The 23,908-nt window shown below is 34.3% G+C and overlaps 1 protein-coding gene across 2 annotated transcripts; it reads left to right on the top strand.

Moving 5' to 3' along the window:
- Positions 1-840: 840 nt before the first annotated feature.
- Positions 841-19,719, top strand: LOC106133246 (phosphorylase b kinase gamma catalytic chain, liver/testis isoform). Of its 2 annotated transcripts, XM_060950740.1 has the most exons (12): positions 841-1,206; positions 1,558-1,733; positions 2,946-3,078; positions 6,155-6,306; positions 7,775-7,865; positions 10,950-10,979; positions 11,536-11,642; positions 12,268-12,365; positions 13,241-13,324; positions 14,694-14,855; positions 15,314-15,507; positions 16,496-19,719. In XM_060950740.1, the coding sequence occupies exons 1-11, from the start codon at positions 1,115-1,117 to the stop codon at positions 15,446-15,448; spliced, it is 1,260 nt and encodes a 419-aa protein (XP_060806723.1). In that variant the 5' UTR covers positions 841-1,114; the 3' UTR covers positions 15,449-15,507; positions 16,496-19,719. The 2 variants fall into 2 exon arrangements, with proteins under 2 accessions (XP_060806723.1, XP_060806724.1); XM_060950741.1 differs by lacking the exon at positions 13,241-13,324.
- The last annotated feature ends 4,189 nt before the right edge of the window (positions 19,720-23,908 follow it).

Below are 23,908 nucleotides of genomic sequence, written 5' to 3'. Positions count from 1 at the left end.
TGGATGTTTATCTATATACGTATTTATTATAAAATATAGTATCGTTGAGTTAGTATCTCGTAACACAAGTTTCGAACTTACTTCGAGGCTAACTCAATCTGTGTAATTTGTCCCGTATATATTTATTATTTATTTATTTATTTATTAATTGTTCTACTAGTTTTTGCCATTTTAATGCCTTGATCGTTGCAAAAGTCGGTGGAACTAATAATAATCAAAAACAGAAAATGAAAGTTCTTTGAACTTCCAAGCCCGGGAGGATGTTTGGCCCGATAGGTCCCTTGTTTTCATTATTATTTTTATTTATCCATTTCTTTAAGTTCTTCATTCAAGGCTAGCATTAGGTTCCACCTACTAAAACTTAATGCAAAAGCCCTTTTTAGTAAAACGAGTGACTGGCCGCATGTGTTATTTTTAAAATGTTAACGTCAAAAATCTCTAATATCGGAATCTACCGATTTTTCTTATCTCCAACTTATCACAATTTCTCGTCTGGGACTGTTATAAATGAGTTTTCTTAGTCGCTAGTCATATTCTACTTTGATTTTGAAGTGGAAATATAAACAATAGATGTGATTCGTATTATCAAGGACCTTACAATAGCCGGCTGGCAAACTTGGAAGCCTCCCAGAGCCCTGGTTCGGCTCACTGCGAGGATTTCTTTTGTATGGTGGATGTTGGTAAGTACATTTAAACTGCCTAAATAAATACATTTCCAAAGCTGCAAAATCTTTTTATTGAGCAAGAAACTGGCATGAGAATAATTAAAACTTTGTCTATGACACAGATATTGCGAAGGAAATGTCACTTACGTTATGTCATTTATGTCATTTAGTTATCTGTCAACCAACAACAGTCAACTTACGTCGTTTCTTTTTCTTTAGTTTTAATTTACTGCTCTGCTTGACCTATTCGAATTAGCCAATTTTTAAATTTCATTTTAAATTTAACTTTATTTCCGACGAAACAATATATTTTTACGACTCTCCTAGACATTTATTTGCTTTCTTAACGTGAACGTTGAATGCTTACAACTACAATAACCTTTCGTCATTGTGGATATTGTTGATTAGTACGCTTAAATAAAGAAAGTATATCCAAAATAGTGAATAATATGGCAAAAGAAGAAGACGATGATAATTTACCGGATAAAGATGCGGCGAAAGAGTTTTATGCAAAATATGAGCCAAAAGAGATAATAGGAAGGTAAGGTAATAGTTATCATGATGTGAATTCGTGACTTCCGAATTGCGTTATTGCCAATTTTCTGTTGTTACTCATTGTCGGAATTTTCATAGGTATTGTTTTTGCTTAAAAGTTCGCGGACTTCTTAATGGTCTTGAAGAGATTCTTCCGCTGTTACTATGAAGGCTTTATGAAAAAGAAAACCTTATAATTCAGTTGAAAAATTTATTAATAGTGGAAACTGTAATAGGTAATTTAAATATTTATGATACAATTTGCACAAAGCTCACTAAATCCTTTATCAATTATGCCATGTGACATATCACATATAATTTTGTTGACATATCACAAAATATATATATATGTTTATAGGGGCATAAGCTCAACAGTCAGAAGATGCATAGAAAAAGAAACTGGTAAAGAATATGCAGCCAAAATCATTGACCTTAGTCAGGAGTCCCAAGACGGTGTGGACACCCACACCATGAGGGAGGCGACTAGACAGGAGATACACATTCTGAGAATGGTCGCTGGGCACCCTTATATAAGTAAGTTGTTTCTTTGTTTGTTAACTCTTTATTGCACATAAAAAAATGGTCAACTAACAGAGGGTATTTGAGGAAAAGTTTAAAAGTTTGTTAAATTTCAACCAAAACATTATTATGTATAAGATAGTATCTTTAGCCTTATTAACTAGTCCTGTAGGGATTTTTTTTTAATTCTTATGATGGTAGCTGGACACTTCATAGCTATAAGTAGGTTGTTATTTATAACTAAACTCACCTCTTGGTGGTATTTTCGTTCCACGGAAAAGAGGAATATAAAAGTCTGGGTTTCCCTTTAGCCTTCATTGTTTTAAAAAAGAGGAATCTAACAGTTGAATTATGTATACATTATTTAAAAAAGAATATTTTATAGAGGGATACAGACATGATTATATGAATGAATTTATGATCAGTTGTCTGATATGGTCAGGAGTTTCTTACATTATTCATCATCATAAGACATTGGGCTTCAGAAAAGAATCTGTAGGCAAAATTTATATTTTTTGCAAATTATTATTATTTCTACTGATGTCACTATCTTAATTTAAATTCCAACTTTAAGCTATTCGGCAGAATGTATTTTCAATACTATTTGCCCTGTCTACCCCTCAAAGGATAAAGATGATGATGTTATTTCACTACATAGTATAAAACAAAGTCGCTATTTTAGTCTGTTTGTCTGTATGCTTAAATCTTTAAAATTACGCAACGGATTTTGATGCGGTTTTTTGTAACAGGTAGAGTGATTCAAGAGGAAGGTTTTGTGTATGTATATTTTTTTCCGAATTTTGCACCCGTGCGAAGCCGGGGCAGGTCGCTAGTAGTATAACAAAACACAATATTTATAGCATTGTAATCAATTTTTTAATATATCCAGTTGATTTAATATTAATATAATACACAACACATCTTCCTTCTGGCTTTACTTCAGCTGCATCCTCACCATTCTGTTGAAGAGCCCGGGGTATGCCTTTGACCATGGATCCTCAATAGTGTGTCAGGTCAAGAAATTACCCAGCTGGGTAAAAGCGCAAAAATTGGTTTACCCTTTAAAATATGCTAAAATTTTGTTATAAAACCTTTTCACCCAATCACAAGGGTCAATTTTGTTATCCTTAAATAGCAGCCTCTGCACAGAATAAAAATAAAATATGTAACCTTTGACCTATACAATATCATTTTGTAACCTTTTAAAATGTCAGCGTATTGTTCCAGTTGAACTTCAGGATGTGTTTGAGTCGGAGACCTTCATATTCCTTGTGTTTGAGCTTTGCAAGAACGGTGAACTGTTTGACTACCTCACGTCCGTTGTTACGCTCTCAGAGAAGAAGACTAGATACATTATGAGGTATTTTGTTATTTTTTTTTACTTTATTTTAAGAGTTATATCATATTAAGCAGATTAAGGTCCCAAAGCGAAACAGCTGAGGGTGCAACTGGAAACACGCTAAGACGAGGAAGATATACTAAAAGTGTAGCTATTTTAGCTTTTCTTGATTTTTCAGGTAGATTCAAAAACTTTTAATGTACAAATGTACACACATGTCACCTCTTCATTACGGGGACAGAGCCAATAGTCACAGGAGCCAAAGGCCGCAGACCCTTAGAAGATCTAGTAACTAGTTAGAGTTAGACTATAGACAAGACAGACATGTCGAAACTATAATGGTTTATTGTCAACTACAGAAACCTAAAATGATATCTATACTAATTTTATAAAGCTGAAGAGTTTGTTTGTTTGTTTGAACGCGCTAATCTCAGGAACTACTGGTTCGAATTGAAAAATATTTTTGTGTTGAATAGACCATTTATCGAGGAAGGCTTTAGGCTATATAACGTCACGCTGCAACTGTTAGGAGCGAAGAAATAATGGAAAATGTGAAAAAAAAACGGGGAAAATTATTCATCTTTGAGGGCGTCAATGATGCCCAAAATAACTATTCCACGCTAACGAAGTCGCGGGAACAGCTTGTCGTATCATAAAATTCAATGAAAATACAAGTTAGTATTTTTGTATGCACTTACTGACCTACTTTTTATACCAAGGGTAACGTGTGCGTTATTACATTTTTCCTGTTGCATAAAATTTAAAATTGATGATAGCCAGAGATAAGAAACTGGGTCTTGTTTTGAATAAAACGTATACGAGTATGTTAAATTTTTATCATTGTTTTGAGACCACGATTACTCCAACTTGTAGGATGTCCAGTTGACCTCATTTTAAGTGATTTTTTCGAGTTTTTGGTCGTTGCACACTTAAATCAACTCGTATACGTCACGTAAACTTATCAATTTGAGCAGTAAAGTACTAGGTATAGTTTGTGTATGATATTCCATACTGCAACGCACACTAATGAGAATCGTAATGTTTTATTTCTGTTGATATTTGTGTGTTAATTTGTTGTTATTCATTTAAGAAACAAATATAAAAATTGTTCAGATCTTGATTGTGACAAAATCTTTTCTCAACCAGTGAAATACTCGAAAGCAGATAAAAATACACCTAATTGTCCAACGAAATAGCATCTCTTTATATAGCAATATTATATATCACTGGACTTTAGTCTACAAACTGATTACAAAGATGAAAACAAAGTGTGAATTATTATGTTTGACTTGGTGTTCGTAATTATTCGTAAACAACGGTTTTTCATTTGTTTGCATGTAAAAGCCGAACTAGATGATTGTGCCTATTTCCTTAATCGCCTTTTACGACATCCATGTCAAAAAACAGATGGAGTGGTCTTATTTGTTAGCCACAAGTCACAAATGGACAGACCTCAAGATAAATTATTACAGCATCTTTCTAGAATGTTTCCGAGAGCTAAAGTACCTACCTATTTAATCTAGTATCATCTCATCCTATCTTGTATATATTCCATATACAAGATAGGAACGCATATGACCACGGTCCAATGTAAACAGCATTATTGTGTTACTCGCGATCGTCGACAGCCGAGATTCGCGTAAATTCTAGTTGGTTACCACAATTGTAAATCACCTCTCTTGGGCTGTCATAAGCTCCTGGTACTTTTAGTGGAAATAGCGCGCGAGAATGATGGTGTTTTCTGAAGAAAATATATTTTTTTTAATTCTCCGTTTGTTAATCTGAATTGGTGTGTGTAGAATATTAAGTGTAAAAAAAATATTGTGGATCTAACGCAGTTCTTTCTTAGAGTATCAAAGTATATAAAGTTCTTTTGATTTTAAAAAACGTTTCGTTATATTTTCGTTTTGATATAAATAAAAAATACACTTTGGTGTATTTCTCGAACAATGGCTTTAAGTGTTTTTGACGGTGGTGTGAGTGAAAAGTTCTACGGCCGGAGGAAATCATTAGAGTGTGTTGAATTTATTTTAAATGTAGTTTTAGTTTTTGTTTATACGATGACTGAGGTGAATATAAGAGTTATAAATTAATTTGTGTCAAACTATTTGACTTAACTAATTATTTTTGTCGTGATATTGATATCTGGGTAAAATAAAATATAATTCAGTTCTTATAAAACCTCATCTCATTAAGACAAAAAGAAGCGTTATTATTAGTCTTCTATATTCAGGTTTTTTGCTGAAATTCATAATATAAATTTTAATAACCATGATTATGCAAAGGTTACTATAACACCGAACAAGGCCCTTTACGCCTGATTTGTCGACGCCCAGCATAAAGGTTCAATCCTTGAACTTTGTATTAAGCTCCTCATGTACTCGTATGTCGTGTTCAAATTAATATCCCTTCATTATGTTAAAGCATTTCATCGAACAATGGTATTACAGAATAAGAACTAACTGTAGTGGGATTGAAACGTTAATTTTTTAAGTCATAGACTCTCGTCTTGTCTTATATTTGCGTTTTTCCAGGTGCAACCTCACCCACTTTGTTTCAGGGTCTGTGGGTGTGGTTGGGTAACGGACCTATACATTCACTTTAAAAAAAAGAGGTTTTCAATTTCGCCAGTATTTTTTTTTTTTACTTTTCCGATCTTTAATTTTACTACCAATCCGCATATAGAATGACGGAGAGAACATGAAAATCCAGAATTTACATGTATATATTATTTATAAACAATGCTTATAAATATATTTTTGCCGTCTGCCAGTTGCATACATACATACATACATAAAATCACGCCTCTTTCCCGGAGGGGTAGGCAGAGACTACCTCTTTCCACTTGCCACGATCTCTGCATATTTCCTTCGCTTCTACTACTACGGGTACTTTTGACCTGACCCTTTACCAGGACGTTCTTAATTTGATCAAGATATGTTCGTCTAGGTCTTCCCACTCCGACCTTTCCCTCCACACTCTCCATGTATATCCATGTATTAGTCTGCCAGTTATATTTACCAAAAATAATGCCCTTTTTCTCATTCTTAGAGTATTTCGAATCGGCAATTTCCCTTATCATAATCTTCTATTACAGGCAAGTGCTGGAGGGGGTCCGGTACGTGCACAGCAAGTCCATAGTCCACCGGGACCTGAAGCCGGAGAACATCCTGCTGGACGACCAGCTCAATGTCAAGATCACCGATTTTGGCTTCGCGAAGATATTGAAAGAGGGGGAGAAACTTTTTGGTGAGTAAAGAGCAAAATTGCTGTGTGGTTCGCGCGACTTGTTGAATCGGTCTCTATGTTATTTAAAAGGCGGGAGAATTAGCATAGATATTTTTCTACTACAAGATTCCATGCTGGTCTGGTAACGTATAGGTATATATTCAAGTAGCTTTCGCCCGCGTAAGAAGTATTTGTATGTAAAATGTCATAGAAATGGGTCTAGTGGTTTTACTGTGAAAAAGTAACAAACATACTTTCGAAATTATATTTTTTTTTGTTGAGATTAGTTGGGATAGGAGCTCTTTTGCGTTTCTGATTTTAAAAAGCAAAGGCTTATACAAACTGATGGTTCTTCTTTAAGCCGATATGCTAGCAATTTGTCTGTGTCTGAATTTACATATGTTTGATTTTATTTGTCGTAATTCCCTCGGAAGCAAAGCCCCTGGCTGAAGTCTAGTCTAGTATAAATGTTACTCATTTATTTACACTGGTTTTATTTTCACATTGACATGAATACGGTGTTGTTTTCCAAACTAGTTTGAAAACAATACGACACGCTACATAGGGACACAAAGACTAGTCCATAGTATTAAGTACCGAACATCATTATTGTTATAACATTGAAATATACTGGTCAAGGTAATAGTTTCTTTTTTTAATCTATTACCCGCATCGGTCTCGGATATTTTATGCAAAAATGTATGGGGCCTTCCACTATAGGTACAGTCTGTTTTTGTTATATCTAAAAATGACGATGTGAATGAAGACGAATGGAGTTAGTATCCCATTACACTATAGCGCCGTTACTTTACCATGTGATTTCCATCACTTAAGAAAGAAAAGATGCATTCTATATCTTTCCTATGAATGAATGAATCAAATTGGGATTGATTTGTAGGGGATGAGCTAGCAAACTCCCTTCTGCCGAAGAACATATTATGGGAATGGTGGTATTTGAATCTCCGAAATTCCATCATTAAGCTGTACATCTGAACGTGGCCTATCAATTTATTCAAGACTCTATCTACCCCACAATAAATAAGACGTGACTATATGTATTGTATGCACACTATAGTATAATAGTAATGTATGTGTGGATGTTTGTATTTCAATGGCTGTAACAATATCTTAACGCCTCCATTACTATGCTCTTCCCCGCTAGGAATATAAAGGCTAGACTATATGTTTGTATGTAGTAGTATTGTATGTGTGGATGTTTGTATTTCAATTGCTGTAACAATATCTCAACGCCTCCAGAACTATGCGGGACCCCCCTAGGAATATAAAGGCTAGACTATATGTATGTATGTAGTAGTATTGTATGTGTGGATGTTTGTATTTCAATGGCTGTAACAATATCTCAACGCCTCCAGAACTATGCTCTTCCCAACTAGGAATATAAAGGCTAGACTATATGTTTGTATGTAGTAGTATTGTATGTGTGGATGTTTGTATTTCAATGGCTGTAACAATATCTTAACGCCTCCAGAACTATGCGGGACCCCGGGCTACCTCGCCCCGGAGACGCTGAAGGCCAACATGTTCGAGGACGCGCAGGGCTACGGTCTGGAGGTCGATATGTGAGTACCACTAAGTTTTTATGTAAATTTTTTTAGGGAGCGGTACCTGAATGGTAATAACGGGAATCTATTACTAAGCCTCCGCTGTCTGTCTGTTTGTTCGAGTTATGTAAATTAAAATAATTAATTTAAGATGGCTGAATTTGAAAGATGTTTTTTTTTATTTATTTAGTTTTCTTCTATTAATATCTTGGCGGGTATCATCACGTGGAAAGAAACGCACACAAAAAAAAACTTGTTGTATCTCGAATCATCAGTAAATAAACAACTTATATTGATAAGAGGATAAAAAAAATTAATATCGCTAAGTAAAATAAAAAAAATGAAAAGAATGTCACGAACTACAGTCGTGATATCTATTTTATTATAACTTTTAACTAGATACTTTTGATATACTAAATTTGCAATTTTTTTTTGCATTTGCATCTAAAGTGCCGTGTGGTTCCCGGCACCAAAACAAAAAAGAAATATACTAGCTTTTCGCAAATTCCACGAGAACTTTATTTTCTAAGGGTTGAAAAGTACCCTACGTTATTCTCCAGATTCTTAATTATATACTCGCAAAATTTCAAGAAGATTGGTTCTGTAGATAACGCGTGAAGGGGTAACACACAAACAAATAATCTTACTTTAGCATTTATAATGAGTATTACCTAGTTATGATTCAACACGAGTGAAAAAGCCCGCGGAAGCGTAATCTCCGGCAAAAGGTACATACTGTGACTCAACAATGTCTGATGGTAAAATGTAATAGGTATAAAATAACACTTATATAAGAAGATGTAATCGCAATAAAATCTAATTTAATTATTCACTATTGTTTGTTGCAAATTTATACATTCATACATATAATCAAGTCTTATATTTCTTGTGGAGTAGACAGAGCCAACAGTCTTGAAAATACTGATAGGCCACGTTCAGCTATTTGGCTTAATGATAGAATTGAGATTCAAGTAGCGACAGGTTGCTATCTCATCGACTAAAAAAATAATCCTATATTTATAAGCCTTTCCCTTAGTCGCTTTTAACGACATCTCTGGGAAAGAGATGGATTGGTCGTATTTTTTTTGTATTAGTTATCCGATTTAATAGTGTAGATAAGGGTTAATTTAACTCAAAGATTACGAGTACGACGGTTTTGACGTCCGGAGTTACTCCTTTATATGTATAAATTCAAATTCAAAATTTTTATTCATTATTATAGGATACTTCATATCGCTTAATAATTGTCAAAACGTATGGTTTAACAACATTGGTTGACGTCAAGTAAATTACTTAAAACTATGTTTACTGCCGCTTCCAAGGCGTCAGTGCAGAAGAAGCGGTGGCAAACTGCACTGCAGCATTTTCTTCAACAACGTCAACTTCACAATATCTGAAGTAGGTAGGTATAGTCTGGTGAACTTTGTAACGTGAGCCCCCGGGTTATCCGCTGTTGGTCGACACGGCGCTCGTGTCAAGTTTAAACGATAAGATAAGACGGGCACGTTTGTCTGTCTTCCTAATTTGGCAGTTTAATACTGAGACTTCCTTGTTAAAAAAAAATCTTGACATCCTTGTTGTTATGAGAACAAGATTCTTTTTTTGAACGTTTTTACACACAAGTAAGGCGGTAAGTTCCACCAATCTTCTGTAAAAACAAATTATTAGATGAACGAAGAATACGGCCTCTGTGGCGCAGCGGTAGTACGCTTGTCTGTGACACCGGAGGTCCCGGGTTCGAATCCCGGCCAGGGCATGATGAGAAAAAAACTTTTTCTGATTGGCCTGGGTCTTGGATGTTTATCTATATATACCACCAACTCTCCACTCCATACTTCCCTATGGATGTCGTAAAAGTCGACTATGGCATACACTTGGGGATTCCCCTTGTAGGCGATGGGCTAGCAACCTGTCACTTTTTGAATCTCAATTTCATCATGAAGCGTTACAGCTGAACGTGGCCTTTCAGTCTCTTCGAAACTGTTGGCTCTGTTTACCCCGCAAAGGATATTGACGTACTGTATATATATATATATATAGATTAGCCTGATATTAGACCTCTGTGATATACATATAGGTACCTTCCTAGTCCCAATAGGCTATTTGACAAAGTTCTAAAAACTATCTTAGGCTATTTATTTGTTTATAAGGAGCCCTACAAAAATACTTTTCTGCCTTCATTACAGCTATTTTATTAAAAAATCGAAAAAGAAAATGCAATATTCAAATATGCCGCCAAAACGCGACTTTTAGCAATATGGCGGCCATGGCATGCAGTGACGTAAATTTCGTGTAAATATCATACAAAGCTTGTTGGTGTTTCGAAAAGTTTTAATTTTCTCTTGTTTTATTTAACTTGTGCCACGTCATATGTGTGAAAATTTTTAAAATGAGTTCCTATAAATGTTGTGCAGTGCCTAAATGCACTAATACAACAATAAAATCTCCTACGAAATCGTTTTTTTCTATGCCGATGGATTTGAATATTCGCAAGAAGTGGTTTCAGATCATGATCTAAGATCAGTGGTTACCAAGATATTAGTTACCAAGATATTATATTATAAGAACTTACATTGATGTTTTCACATTCTTCAGTTCGCCAGCATAGAAATCTGGATTGTCTTTGAAGAAGACGCCAACCATTATAGCGTCCACTTTTGGCAAAAGTGGACCTACCAAAAGTCTTTTGGTAGGTTTCGACTGTCAGCTTTCGCGGAATTGGTTTCCATTATTAAATACCTATGTTATCTGAGTAATCCTGAGCGATCAAACACTTATAAAATCTTGAAAAATAATAGCAAATACTAAGGAACAGTACGATCCACAGTCTGTTTATGGATAATTGACGTCATAATAGAAATAGCCAATCACGTTCGTTTTTAGTCACGTGACAGCTGCATAAAAAAGCCTAATTTTCTGAGACGGATTTTGTTAAAATAATGCAATATTTTTATCTCGCGTTATAACAAATCGCTCCAAAAAAATAATATTAAGACTGATGACATAAAAGAAATGTATATTTTTATTACAGTCAAATAGCCTATTAGTATAGGAACTAAGTAGCTACACAATGTATTTTAATTAAATTATTACTTATTTCAGATGGGCTTGTGGAGTCATCATGTTCACTTTGTAAGTTTTTTTAAATATTTTGTCCAAAAACAATCACGTTTAAAAATTAAGTGTATAATGAACGTTTCTTATACATGTTTGTCGCTTGCTCGGACCCTGCAGATAACATTAGTCCTTTGTCTGAAAGATAACGCTAATAAAATGGCGGAACTAGATCAGCTGATCGTGGTTGTAATAAAAAATGAATGACTTGTCTATTCCCGCCAAAACTCTGAACGGATAAGGAGGAAATTTTATACTTACAAGCGGGTAACAAATTAGTGGCTGGCGCCTCCATTTATAGTGCATAATGCGCTTGTGTTCGGAGTATCCGTTCTTCTAAAGTAGACCTATAATTACATATGTAAGTTAAATAAATCCAAGGCATCAACATACAATAGTATACTATAGGATTAAGCTAAAAAGTGACGGTAATATATATAATTTGCAATAAAAAAATATATAGAAAAAACAACAAAAGTTACAATAAGTGGCAACTTGTTTATATCGAGTGCATGTCAGTCGTTTGTGGGAAGTTGTGTAAACTGAAGCTGATAAAAATATCGTAAACTTTCAGACTGGTGGGCTGTCCGCCATTTTGGCATCGCAAACAGATGGTCATGCTCAGGAACATCATGGAGGGGAAATATTCCTTCACCAGTCCCGAGTGGGCTGATATATCAGGTAAATAAACTTGTAAATAAATTAAGAACGTCCTCGCATAAGGTAAGGTCAAGAGTAATCGAAAATCGAAAGAGAGTTACGAGTGTGGATGATATAGATATACGTTTCGTTACGTTTTTTTTTCAAAGCAATTGGTGCACTAATTTTCTTACAGATTTGTATGTTTAATATCGTCCCGATGAGTTAACGAGTCATTGCTGTTTGATTAACAGATAAATTATTTAACAATTGTTAGAACGATTAAGTACAAGCTAATTATGACTAAATTAAATTCGTAATAACCATAAAATTACCAATTACAGTCCAATTATATCGCAAGGCGGTTGTGTATTTTAAAAACAAGTAAACAAAAAGGTTTTGTAAGAAATATTCTAAGTGATGTTAAACAGATTACTGTTTTCCTTGGTAGCATCTATGGAGAATTATCGCAGATCCACTCGCGTAAATCGAAAAATCCTGTTAACTTCCGTTCCCGCGGCAATTTCAGGAAATCCTTCCTAAGTGCATCCCTCTTGACCAAATAAGGAACCTACAATCAAAATTTTAAGTCAGTCAGTCATTTAAGAGAGTATAATAATGTATAACCAATTTTATAGTTATTAATAAGTAAATAATGTGTTTGCAGAGGACCCGAAAGACCTCATCAGGCGGTTGTTAGTCGTCGAGCCCAGCGAGAGAATCGGCATACAAGATGCCTTGAACCACTCCTTCTTCAACACCGTTGTGAGTAACTCTTTGTTTTTTATTATCTCCTGGTACTCAATACTCTAACTTTAATGGTGACAAAAATAAAAAGTATAGATATGTGCACTGACCTACTTTGAGAACGGTCTTTTATTTTAGTTCAGGTTACATACATACATACTTATAAAATCACGTCTATATGCCTTTCCTTTGCGGGGTAGACAGAGCCAAAAATCTCGAAAAGACTGAACGGCCACGTTCAGTTAAATTTCTACGAAAAAACTTGATTACATAAATATGGAATAGTTAGAACTGTGCATTCAGTGTCACTTTTAACCACAGATTTACACGTTACATTTACATTTATTTAAAATGTTTTTATTTGTAATAAGTAGGTTTTTTTAATATTTACCCCGCTTTTAAAAATTTTTAGTTTCATTTTAATTTCTAGGCTTCTTTAATTGTTGCTTCCTTTTATTTCAAATGTAGTTACTAATATACGAATATTTTTTTCGCTTGGCTTATATCCTTCGAAAATACACTAAAAAGTGTATGAAGCATTGTAGAGCTTGTAAAGACAACGTTCTTTTTTCTATGTGATTCTAGTTCAAACGATTTTTTTACCATAATTATCAGTTTTCATATCAGCCAATCACAAAAAAGTGTTTTGATCTCTCCGATTTTGATTGGATAAGTGACCGTCAAAATTTGAAACGTCATATTTGACATAACGTCGAGTTGACATTTAAATTTCAAAATTATGGAACACAAGGCAGGAAGCCGACCATTTAGAATAACTAATATTACAATATTTTCCACGGCATTTTTTTTGGATACGTTTGAACTAGGATCGCATAACCCAAAAACATGTTATATCAAATGACACTACTACAATGTTCTCCGCCCCTTGGTAGCTGTGGGAGCAGGACATGACGCCGCTCAAGAGGTCGCTGTCTTCCACCAGCCGGAAGATGTCGAGGATCGAACAGTTGACCATGGTAATATTGTGTGCGGGGTTTTATATGTGATTTTTCAGAGGGAATTTTGCTGGTTATGGGTTTTGATGGTCGGATGCGTACATGCATGAATGTATTGGAAAAAAATCACGAATTTAATGCATTATTTAGAATTTGAGCAGTCGACGCAGTGGGAGTGAAATGGCGCGCAATAATATTTTTTCATTGACAGATGTGTTAAATTATTTGTTATCAGATCGCTAGATGAATTGGAATTATTAAAGTCATTGATATCATAGGTTCTAAAAAACAACTGGGATGTAATTAAACTACTGGGAAAATTTAAATACTAGCTACAAATAATACACAATCTGCATTTAAACTGCTTCTCACAAACGAACCACATAACATATTTCTTCTTGTTTACATCACAATAAAATGGTAGCTTATTGGGTAAAACTTATCCATAGAATATTATCTCGTCCTTTATCATAGCTTTTGCTGTAAGGTAGAAAGAATTGCCAGATCCTTATGTAGTAACTACCATGGTGGTTTGGGGTTATTTGGATTTTGCGTTTATTTTAAAAAGGAACAACAAATTTCACTATTTATGGCTAATGATGGGTTAAACTATGTGTAGCGTTAGCAATTTTGTATTCGCCAAGGTGTATTCGTGTGGCTTTTTATCTTGATTCAAATCCTGGCCTCCACAAAGATTTCGTAATTAAGAAATGTTATATGAATAAGTTTGGGTTATTGACTACCAATGTATTTTTTAAGGGTTAAACACGTTTACACGCACAACATTAATTTCACGCAAGCAATTTTTGGGTTTTTTTATTTGCATGTTTGTGCATGTCTTTTTGTAATTGTCTTCTTTATTTGGATTTGCAATATATAATGTAAATGCTTGATTTTTCTATGAAAGCTAGAAATCTCACTGCAGTTTTATTTAGTTTTTTTTAACTTTAATTTTGAATTTTAACTAGACAAATATTCTTGACAGGCAAACGGAGAATAATAAACCTGTTTTTTTTATTATTAAAAAAATGTTCTATCAGATATTTCTTTTTATCCTAAAAATTGGTGAATGCTATTACTACTACTATGGCTACTACTTATATCTTATTAGCATTTTTAACAAGGCTGAAAATCCAACATGAGTCTTATGTTAGATTTTCTATATGTATATGAATTGCGTTAGGATTCTTCACAGACAGACGGTGCAATAAATACAGATGTGGTCACCATACTATTATTCTATTGGTTTAGTTGGTAATTATAAATTTACAGGCAATCAAAAAAGGATAAGTTAGAAATTATAAATTTACAAGCAAACAAAAAAGGTTAAACTAGAAATTATAAATAAAAAGGCTATTGGTTAAGTTAGTAATTAATTATAAATTTACAGGCAATAAAATCGGGCGGTTTCAATGCTCGCGCGAAACTACGCGTCGGTTTAGTGACCGTTCGTGCCGCGGTGCGTTTACAAAGACTGCCGCATACTTCGACGAGGGCACTACCGCTGCATGATGCACTACGGGATCCGTACACTATGCGAGTGCTGAGAAAGGTATGTACAGTTTGTTTACATACAATAAATTGTTGTAAATGTTGTTTCAATGTTATTGTGTAGTGTTGAGAAAGGTACTTAAAGAGAAACTTATGGGGCAGATAGTGCAAACAGTTTCAAGATAAATGAAAGACACGTCAATTGGCTCATTGATGAAATAAAGATTTGAATAGCGACTAGTCTTATCGCCTAAAGTAATATCCCAAGTTTATTAGCCTTTCCTTTGATTGACTTTACAATTTGCACAGGAAAAGGATCTTGGGAATTTTCAAGGCAAGAATGAATAGTAGCACTATTTGAGCTTGCGAGCACCTTAGTACTCATCTTGCTTACTACCAGTCAAATTGAAGTCGAACGCACTGAAATCTATATATAAAAATATGCTCCTTTTTTGCTCAATAGACAAGGCAATTTTCATCAATTGCGTGGGTTTTTAAAATCACACAATTATCTTTTAGGTCATTGACGGATGCGCGTTCCGAGTCTACGGCCACTGGGTGAAGAAGGGCGAAGGGCAGAACCGAGCGGCTCTCTTCGAGAACACGCCCAAGACGGAATTGAAGAGTCTCTACGTGAGCAACCTGAGCCGATAGCTGCTCTGTTTTGCACCCCCGGGGCACTTCCTCGTTGCTCCTGATCTCCTAGTCATCAGGTAAGGATTGTACGGACCAGGCACTTAGGTACTTTCTTTCTGAACTTTCTTTTGATGGATTCTGTGGCGCAGCGGTACGGCAGTACGCTTGTCTGTGACACCGGAGGTCACGGGTTCGAATCCCGGCCGGGGTATGATAAGAAAAGATCTTTTTCTGATTGGCCTCGGTCTTGGATGTTTATCTATATACCTAAGTATTTATTATAAAATATAGTATCGTTGAGTTAGTACCTCGTAACACAAGTGTCGAACTTACTTCGAGGCAAACTCAATCAGTGTTATTTGTCCCGTATATATTTATTTATATTATTCTGAACATACCTTTATCAAATCTATCACGTCCTGGTAAAAGGTCAGGTCAATATCACTCGATACGCTTGGGTGAAATGATGAATTGATGAAGGTGGATATTGAGTTGAAACAAAAGAAGTATTCAAAGATTCATTTATTCATATAAGCACGCCTTTACCCCTTGCGAGACTGAGCTTTCTCGCTTCACGGTGGTCTTGCCCATCCGGAAGAAAGGTGTGATGTATGTATTCACTTCCTTGCTACTCTTGATCTCCTTGTTCATCAGGTCAGAATGTTATCAGTAGTGAAGTCGTGTTGAAAAGTCTATGTGAGCAACCTGAGCCAAAGGCTGCTGCTCTTTCATGCACTATTCTTTGGGAACACTTCGTACACGTAAGAATATGATGGACTAATCACTGATAGCAGTTTCCCTGCCGTACCCTAAAGAACCGCATCGTATTTAGTCTATTGTATCGCTATTCCGCACTCATGTCGATCTTTGACATCCTATTTTATTTCAGAACGGAAATAGTTACCAAACATAAACGAAACTTATGACAACGTCTATAAAATCATATAAATCTATTTTATTCTATTCACGATGTTTTCCTTTACCGTAAGAGCATAACCTCACAGGGACAAACGACAGAGAAATTATGAATTCTCGACATAACAGTCTGTGTCTTTTCTTTTACAGGAGTATCGCACATACCAGGGTAGCAGAAACAGCAGGAGGCGTTTCGTCAAAATGCTACGAATCGCGTCATCGATTTGTAGGTTAGCCGTACGTAGAAACTTACCAACCCACGTAGTAGACCTACTACATTAGTTCAATTTGTATTATTCGATATCGACTGCTTAATTACAGCAGTTATTATTTATAACAGTACGTTGATTAACGTATGTTTTTATATAAGTTTTACAAACGGAGTGTGATTGTGAAGCAATAATTGCATTATATTCGAAATCAAAGATTAGAGATGTAGAGTTTTGTTCTCATTAAATAAGGTTCACAGTTTAAGCGTAATTTAGTATTATTTTGAATTCGAGTTACACAAACATGCCCCGTTGTTTTGATGTAGATGATGTTTTAATCTTTTATATGAATCGCTGTTTATTGTATTATAGTAAATAACTATCAAAAGACGTAGATACCTATATTTTTGTAAATTGTTTTGTGACACTAGGTGATTATGTGGAATTTGATCACCCAGGTGATCAAAGTGGAAAAAACCGATTTTTTAAGTGTGTTTTTAAGTAACAAAATTATAAAGATGATTTTATTTGTGTTATAACTCTAAATCAAACTAAAAATTTACTTAACAATATTCGTAAAAAGACAAACGGAAAAGGTATTTTAATTTTGAGAATAACAGTAATTCAAATTGCTAAATTTGTTTGTTGTTTGTATACTTAGTAAGTTTTGGTCTTACAAAAAAATTTTTTTAGCTTGCCTTTACTCATGACCCACGAATCATCAATCACAGGGCACTAATTGATCAAAATTTTCCTTGATTTTCTTAAGGCTACCCCCAAAAAAAAAATTTCACGTAAAAATTGTCAAAACAATTTTCACCTTTTGATTTAAAGGCAGCTTTACATTTTCAGTGGTAATTTTAATTCACTGTGAGGTTTAAACAAACTGCTTTATAAATAATACAAATGTCAACTTTGTTGTTTTAGCAGCCCACAGCAGAAAGTGAGATTTTAAAATATCTTTTTAGTATTTAATATTATCAAAAGATTTAGGAACAAATAGAAGATTTGGGATAGCTTCAAAGTATGTTTCACGAGACTAACTCAACCGTAATAGGTACATATTATGTATTATAAATAAATATGTACAGACGCTAGCCGAGAAACTTCACCGCGAATGGTTTTTAATTATATGAAGTGATGGTTTTTCTCTTCAGGCGACTGTATTTTCAGTTTAAATTAGAAAAAAAGACCCGGGTGTCATGAGGCTCAAAGACAAGAACGTTACAACAGCCATAGAAGGCCACATGAAGGTTTCTTTTTTAAATAAAAAGAATACCAAATGGCAGCACTTAAGTAAGCATCATATCCAATGCAGTATTGCCATTGGTCAAAAATTTGGTTGAAAATATTTGAAACTGTTCTCAACCTCTGGTGGCAGAAATTATCGCAAAAGTCCTAGGTGTACAAAAATTTCATGTTCAAATTTTCAAACCTACGAGACCTCATAGTAAGGTGCCTTCTAAGTTCTCGGTGCAAAAATATCGTATTAAGAATTGAGAGTGTGTTTTTAAACCAAGCATCCACGGTACGCCGCCATGGCAAAACAACTTTTTTTTTAAATATATACAGAATGATTTTTTAAACAACCTAATTTCAGGAACATGTTTAAAATGTGATCAGCATGTTTTTTTTTGTTCCACATAAATTTTGTTCTCTTAATACAAAATACATCGTACATTTATTGAACTTGATTGATGGATCGTGTTTAAAAAGTTATTCTGTACATGCATTGTATCAATGTTGCCAGTTATTACCGAAATTCGCTCAGGCATGCCGGTTTGAGTTTAGGAAAGATATCGTGTCTCAATTCAGGACAGTGGGACTAATGCAAATATGCCATATTTATTGTAAATATAGACTTATTAACGATATCGATTTTGCGTGTCTAGTACATTTTTAATGCTATTAGTAGATACGAATTTGTGAGATTTGCCTTTTAAAACACCAGTGGTGATTGTCACCTATGTAATTTTAAAATAGGTGTTGTCCATAACATAACTCTAGGTTTTTTCACAAAGTAAATTTTATAGAGGAAGACAGGTTGAATTGAAAACAATCACTATATATTTATTCAGTGGTGTAAACTATTTCAAGGTCTTTGCAGACGGTAGTACTTATGCGTATAATCTTTCTACTTTTTTAAATCACGATTTTCTACAAAGCATTTGATGTGACCCTTCTTCCTTATTCACTGATGTTGTCAATGCATATGTCATATCATCTTTCCCTTTCTATCATTTCGAATAGCCAAAACGATAGAAAGAGAGATTAAATAAGACGTATACCTTGTCAAGTATCACGAATAAGCGCCCTGATCCGAAAGTAGCTACTGAAATAAGTTGAACTTTCCATCTGCACCGATTCTGAATGTATGCGATAATATATTTTGTAAATAACCTGTATTATGTAAAAAAATTACAAGTCAAAAATAATTTAAGTGATCTGGGACACCTACTATTATAACTTTGTGACAAAAGTTTTACCCTGTTTATAAGAGTAAGTCTGCACAGATCTTGATTTAATTATTACAGATATAACAAAAAGGGAGCGAAAATATCGACATAAAAAAATGAAGTCAACTTACTGTTAAAAATATGTCAAAAACAATGTATGTTTTTGACATATGTATTTTTTTTCAAGTGATTTTGCAAGGGAAAGTTGTTTTTCTAATGAGTGCCTACACTGACGTAAGACACTCTTTTTGTTACGTCCTATATAAGGATCGGTTAAATCAAGTACAAAATATTTTAAAGCGTGGGTCAGCATAGAATATTTTTAATCAAAAAATCATAAAAAAACCGTAAATAATACCAGCCTAACAATTTTTTTTTTGTTAATTTATATGTATAAGAACTGATTTAAATAGTAAAAATTGTTTCTTCTCTTGAATATGGGAGAAAAAAGGTGAGTTTATTTGTTTAAATCTATCTTTAAAAAAATTTGTTCTTGATTTGCATGTAAGTACAGTCGTCTGCAGAAAAACATGACCCCTTGTTCATTGTAACTGTAACAAAATGGGGTTGTGGTGACTGTACCCTATACATTAATAGAAAATAAACGATTGCTGATGATGTTACTTGTGTCTTAGTTGTTTTCCTCATTGCTGAGATTGTTTGGTCATTATTTGAAAATAAATACACGACGATTGTTTGGCATTTTTAATGTTTTGTGTTTATTTATTTATGTATTTACGCAAAATTATATTCAGAAGCATTTAATACAGTAATTGTAGTACAAAGGTGCTACTTATTTTAATAGAAACCTCTTGCAGTTGACCCATGATAATTTTTATTATATATACTGAGAAAGAAGTGTTACATATATTTTGGATAACGTCTCAATAATAAAGGAAATAAATTTTGCCCAAACTTAATTTAGTTATCATTGATGATTGAGATAAGAGTATTAACGCATTGCTTTCTTTCCAACTTAGTGCATTCAATTTGTTTTACTTCTAAAACCCATGAGGGGTATTTAAAATTTATACGATAAATCAAACTATAGGTAATTTATATTTTGTTCCTTTCAATCCATGAGTTATCAAAGAGGGTGAATCTTTTAGAGTGGTCGGCATGTAAGTTTACCTGTGCGGAGTGCACGTTTACACCACTCGAGCGCGGTGATGCATAGAAGCGTATTTTGGCGATTTTGACAGATTTTACATGAACAGCAAAGTTGCGAACTCCACTGTTAACTTCTAAATATTTTTAGTAGTTGATAGCATAGTTAGTAAAACATAGTAGCTTATTTATTTCAAATAGTATTTATCCCTGAAAATACTACTAAACATTATCATTAGTTATTAGACAGCCTTAAGAGAGAAAAAACGGGCAAGTTAAATGTTTTTCTTTCATGAAATTCATAGTCAAGTTTAAATTGACAATGGGACTGTTATGAATAAAAAAAGTCCATAAGATATTAAAGGCAATAAATTTTCAAACATCACGTCTTTTCCCACTGCAGGCTTGACAGAGCCAATTGTCACAAGACTGAAGGTTTGATGATGGAATTAAAATTTAGATATACAAACTGGTTGCAAGCCTATCGTCTACAAGAACAACGTTCAGTTTATAAACCCTTGAGTGTCTTTCAATCTGCGGTGATTGAAAAGCAGCTTGAATTGTGCTTTTTTCAGCAACCTGTCACTATTTGAATCTCAATTCTATCATCAAGCCAAAAAGCTGAACGTGGCCTATCAGTCTTTTCAAGACTGTTGGCTCTGTCTACCCTGCAAGGAATATAGACGTGATTAAATGTATGTATGTAGATAAATTTTCAGAACGGCTTTCATAATCAAACAATTTAATAAAAACATTTAAAACATAACTACTAATGTACTTAGTATTATAAAGATCTGTTTGATAACAATAGTCACAAGGAAATCGCAGCACTATAGAGCTTGAAAAACGACTTCCTGATTTAATACATGAAAAAACGTCCTCCGACTTCATGACTAATTGACTTAAATTGATAACCGTCTAGGTTTTGCAAGCGAAGTCTTCCTCCTGGGGTAATTCCTGGGCGCGTCCTGTCTGGAGACGAACCCGGAGTCCGCCTGTCACAACGATTTAGGAATGGGTAAGTCGGAGACAGAACCTTAAAAAATACTTATATAAGGGACAGACGATCAAATCGGAGACGTTCTGGCAAAAAGTCAGGTTAAGAGTACCCGCAACCGACGAGCTTGCACGAAGAGAGCAAGTGGAAAGATGTAGTCTACGCCTACCCCTCCGGGAAAGAGGCGTTATTTATGTAGGTATGTGTGTATAGCCGTATGGTTCCCGGCACCAATAGAAAAAAGAATAGGACCACTCCATCTCTATCCCATGGATGTCGTAAAAGGCGAATAACGGATATGCTTATAAACTTGGGATTTTTCTTTTAGGCGATGGGCTAGCAACTATCGTTAAGCCAAACAGCTGAACGTGGCCTATCAGTCTTTTCACGACTGTTGGTTCTGTTCTGTCTACCCCACAAGGGATATAGACGGTACCATATGTATGTATGTATATATGTGTATATACGGGACAAGTTACACAGTTTTAGTTAGACCCAAAGTAAGTTCAACACTTGTTGTGTGATACTTATACCTACTAACACAACGACCATATATTTCATTAGGAACCCGCCCCGGGTAGCATTTATAAATATAAAACTCTCTCAGAAAATCTTCTTTTCAACATGTCAAACAGGAACAAATCAGTACACAATATTCCGGTATTAGCGCAAATATTCGCGCGATCCCTCGCGTAAAATTGTTATCTCACACGGCAGCTGTATCCTATATTTTAACCCAGGAAATTTAAATGGCTCCAAAATATCTGTCCCGACAAATTTTAGTTAGAGATAAGCAAAAAATATTTAATATTGTTGTATGATACAAACTTTCAAAATGGAGTAATATATGTAGGTACCTACCTATTTATTATGTTTAGCTAACAATATTTACTACTACGCATTTATATATCTATTAGAGGATTTAGATCTAAATGTTAAAAGAATAAAGTTCAGTTTGCTATGTACACAACGCAACGGCCTTGCCACAGGCCTGTAAAAGTGAGCGAAAAGGTTACTTCCATATGATTGCGGTTCTATTTTTAGCTCCGAAAAATTAGATAAAATCTCGGTTTTTAGACTTGATCTGAATAAGGGGAATTCAGATTATTTAAAACTTATGATGAGAAACATGGAACCTTGGGAGATAACTTGTAAATTTTTGATAACTAGCTTCTGCTCGCAGCTTCGCCCACGTAAATTTACACCACTTACAATGTTATAAAGGTTTTTCTCAAATCCCACGGCAACTATAGTTTTTTATCAGGATGTAAGGTATGCTCTTCTCTGTACTCCACACTATATGAGTGCAATATTTCATCCAAGTTTACTTGGAAGTATGCATAGATCGTGGCAAATGGAATGAGGTAGTCTCTGCCTACCCCTCCGGGAAAGAGGCGTGATTTTATGTATGTAGGTACCTATGCATATTTCATGCAGATCAGTTAAGAGGTTTAACTGTGATGTGGTAACAAACAAACTCACTTTCCCATGTAGGTACTTATAATACATGTATAGCATGCTGTAATTATATATAATCTATATAATTTATAAAAACAGAGATTACCTAATAGAATTATGGGGAACTGCCGCAATGACAAACTTGAACAAGATCCAAATAGCACAAAATAAATTAGTCAAACTACTCTTTCACCTCGACTTTTCAACGCCTACTTCGCAAGTATATGCTAAGACTAAATTAATGAGTGTCAAACAAACATACGTTTATAATACCTGTTTATTAATACGAAAAATTCTGACTAAAGACTTACACTGTAATATCACTTTTAAAAAAAACTCACAAATACAGAAAAAGATTACACGTCGAGCAAATAATTTGTATCTTATCTCTCCCAGAACACATTACGGAAAAAAATCTTTATTATATGAAGGAACAAAATTGTATAATAAATTACCGTTAGATATTAGAGAAATCAAAACACTTTCGTTATTTAAAAAAACACTAAAATCTCACATTCAAAGTAATTCCGCTATGTTAAGATAGGTACTGACTACTTGCCACATCTAGTATGTTAATATTCATGTTTTGCTGTTTGAACTACAATTATTTTATTTTCTACCCACTAAGTGTTCGATTTTATTTAAGTAAGCGCACTTAAACATTGTACATAAATGTTTGTTATTTTTTAAATGTTCTCATTGTAAGTGAATGTAATTCTTTATGAGAAATAAAGTTCTTAAACCACAAAAAAAATTAAATTGTACTTTTATAAATAGTGCTTATTCAGGTTATAATATACATGCAGTAGAGTAGAGGCGGCTTTCTTGAAAAATATTCTTTTAATGATTGCTTCGCTCAAGTCAAACTTAATTTACCTAAGATAAAAGTTTCCGATATAACTGTTATTGCTTTTTGCATTGACAAATTTTTCTTTATTTTTTATTACTTTGGAGTAGTGATTTTTTGAAGCAAGCTTTGCTGGCTAGTTTTTTTTTATAATTGAATTTAACGTTTTCATCTACTTTTATAAATTTTTGTTCTGAGTTGATGCTGGAAGATACAATTTTTTATTGTCTTTTTTTATTTATTAAAACTGGTTAAAGATTTCAAAATTAAGATATTGTAATTTAAGAAACGATACAGACGTATACATTTGAGTAGAACATCATGCTTTTAATATACCTGCTATTCAACCACGCATGCAAAAGAAAATGTGCCGCGTTGTTAGGAAAACTGAGTCCAACAACTTGTGAAGTGCGGAGAGGAAGTGAAAGTCCGCAGCACGTGCGCGGCGTCGCCGACACCGTTACCGCCGGCCACGTCTACAACACCGAA

The sequence above is a fragment of the Amyelois transitella genome, chromosome 22 (genome assembly GCF_032362555.1).
Source record: "Amyelois transitella isolate CPQ chromosome 22, ilAmyTran1.1, whole genome shotgun sequence".
NCBI lineage: Eukaryota > Metazoa > Arthropoda > Insecta > Lepidoptera > Pyralidae > Amyelois > Amyelois transitella.
The sequence above is the reverse complement of the archived record's forward strand: the minus strand, read 5'-3'. Positions and strand labels throughout refer to the sequence as shown.

What these genes read in the sequence shown, in the direction of transcription:
- LOC106133246 (XM_060950740.1), top strand. Translation starts at nt 1,115, where the DNA reads ATGGCAAAAGAAGAAGACGATGATAATTTACCGGATAAAGATGCGGCG. An exon ending in CCAAAAGAGATAATAGGAAG is followed by an intron (nt 1,207 to 1,557) that starts GTAAGGTAATAG and finishes ATATGTTTATAG; the next exon opens with GGGCATAAGCTCAACAGTCA. An exon ending in GGATCGAACAGTTGACCATG is followed by an intron (nt 13,325 to 14,693) that starts GTAATATTGTGT and finishes ATAAATTTACAG; the next exon opens with GCAATAAAATCGGGCGGTTT.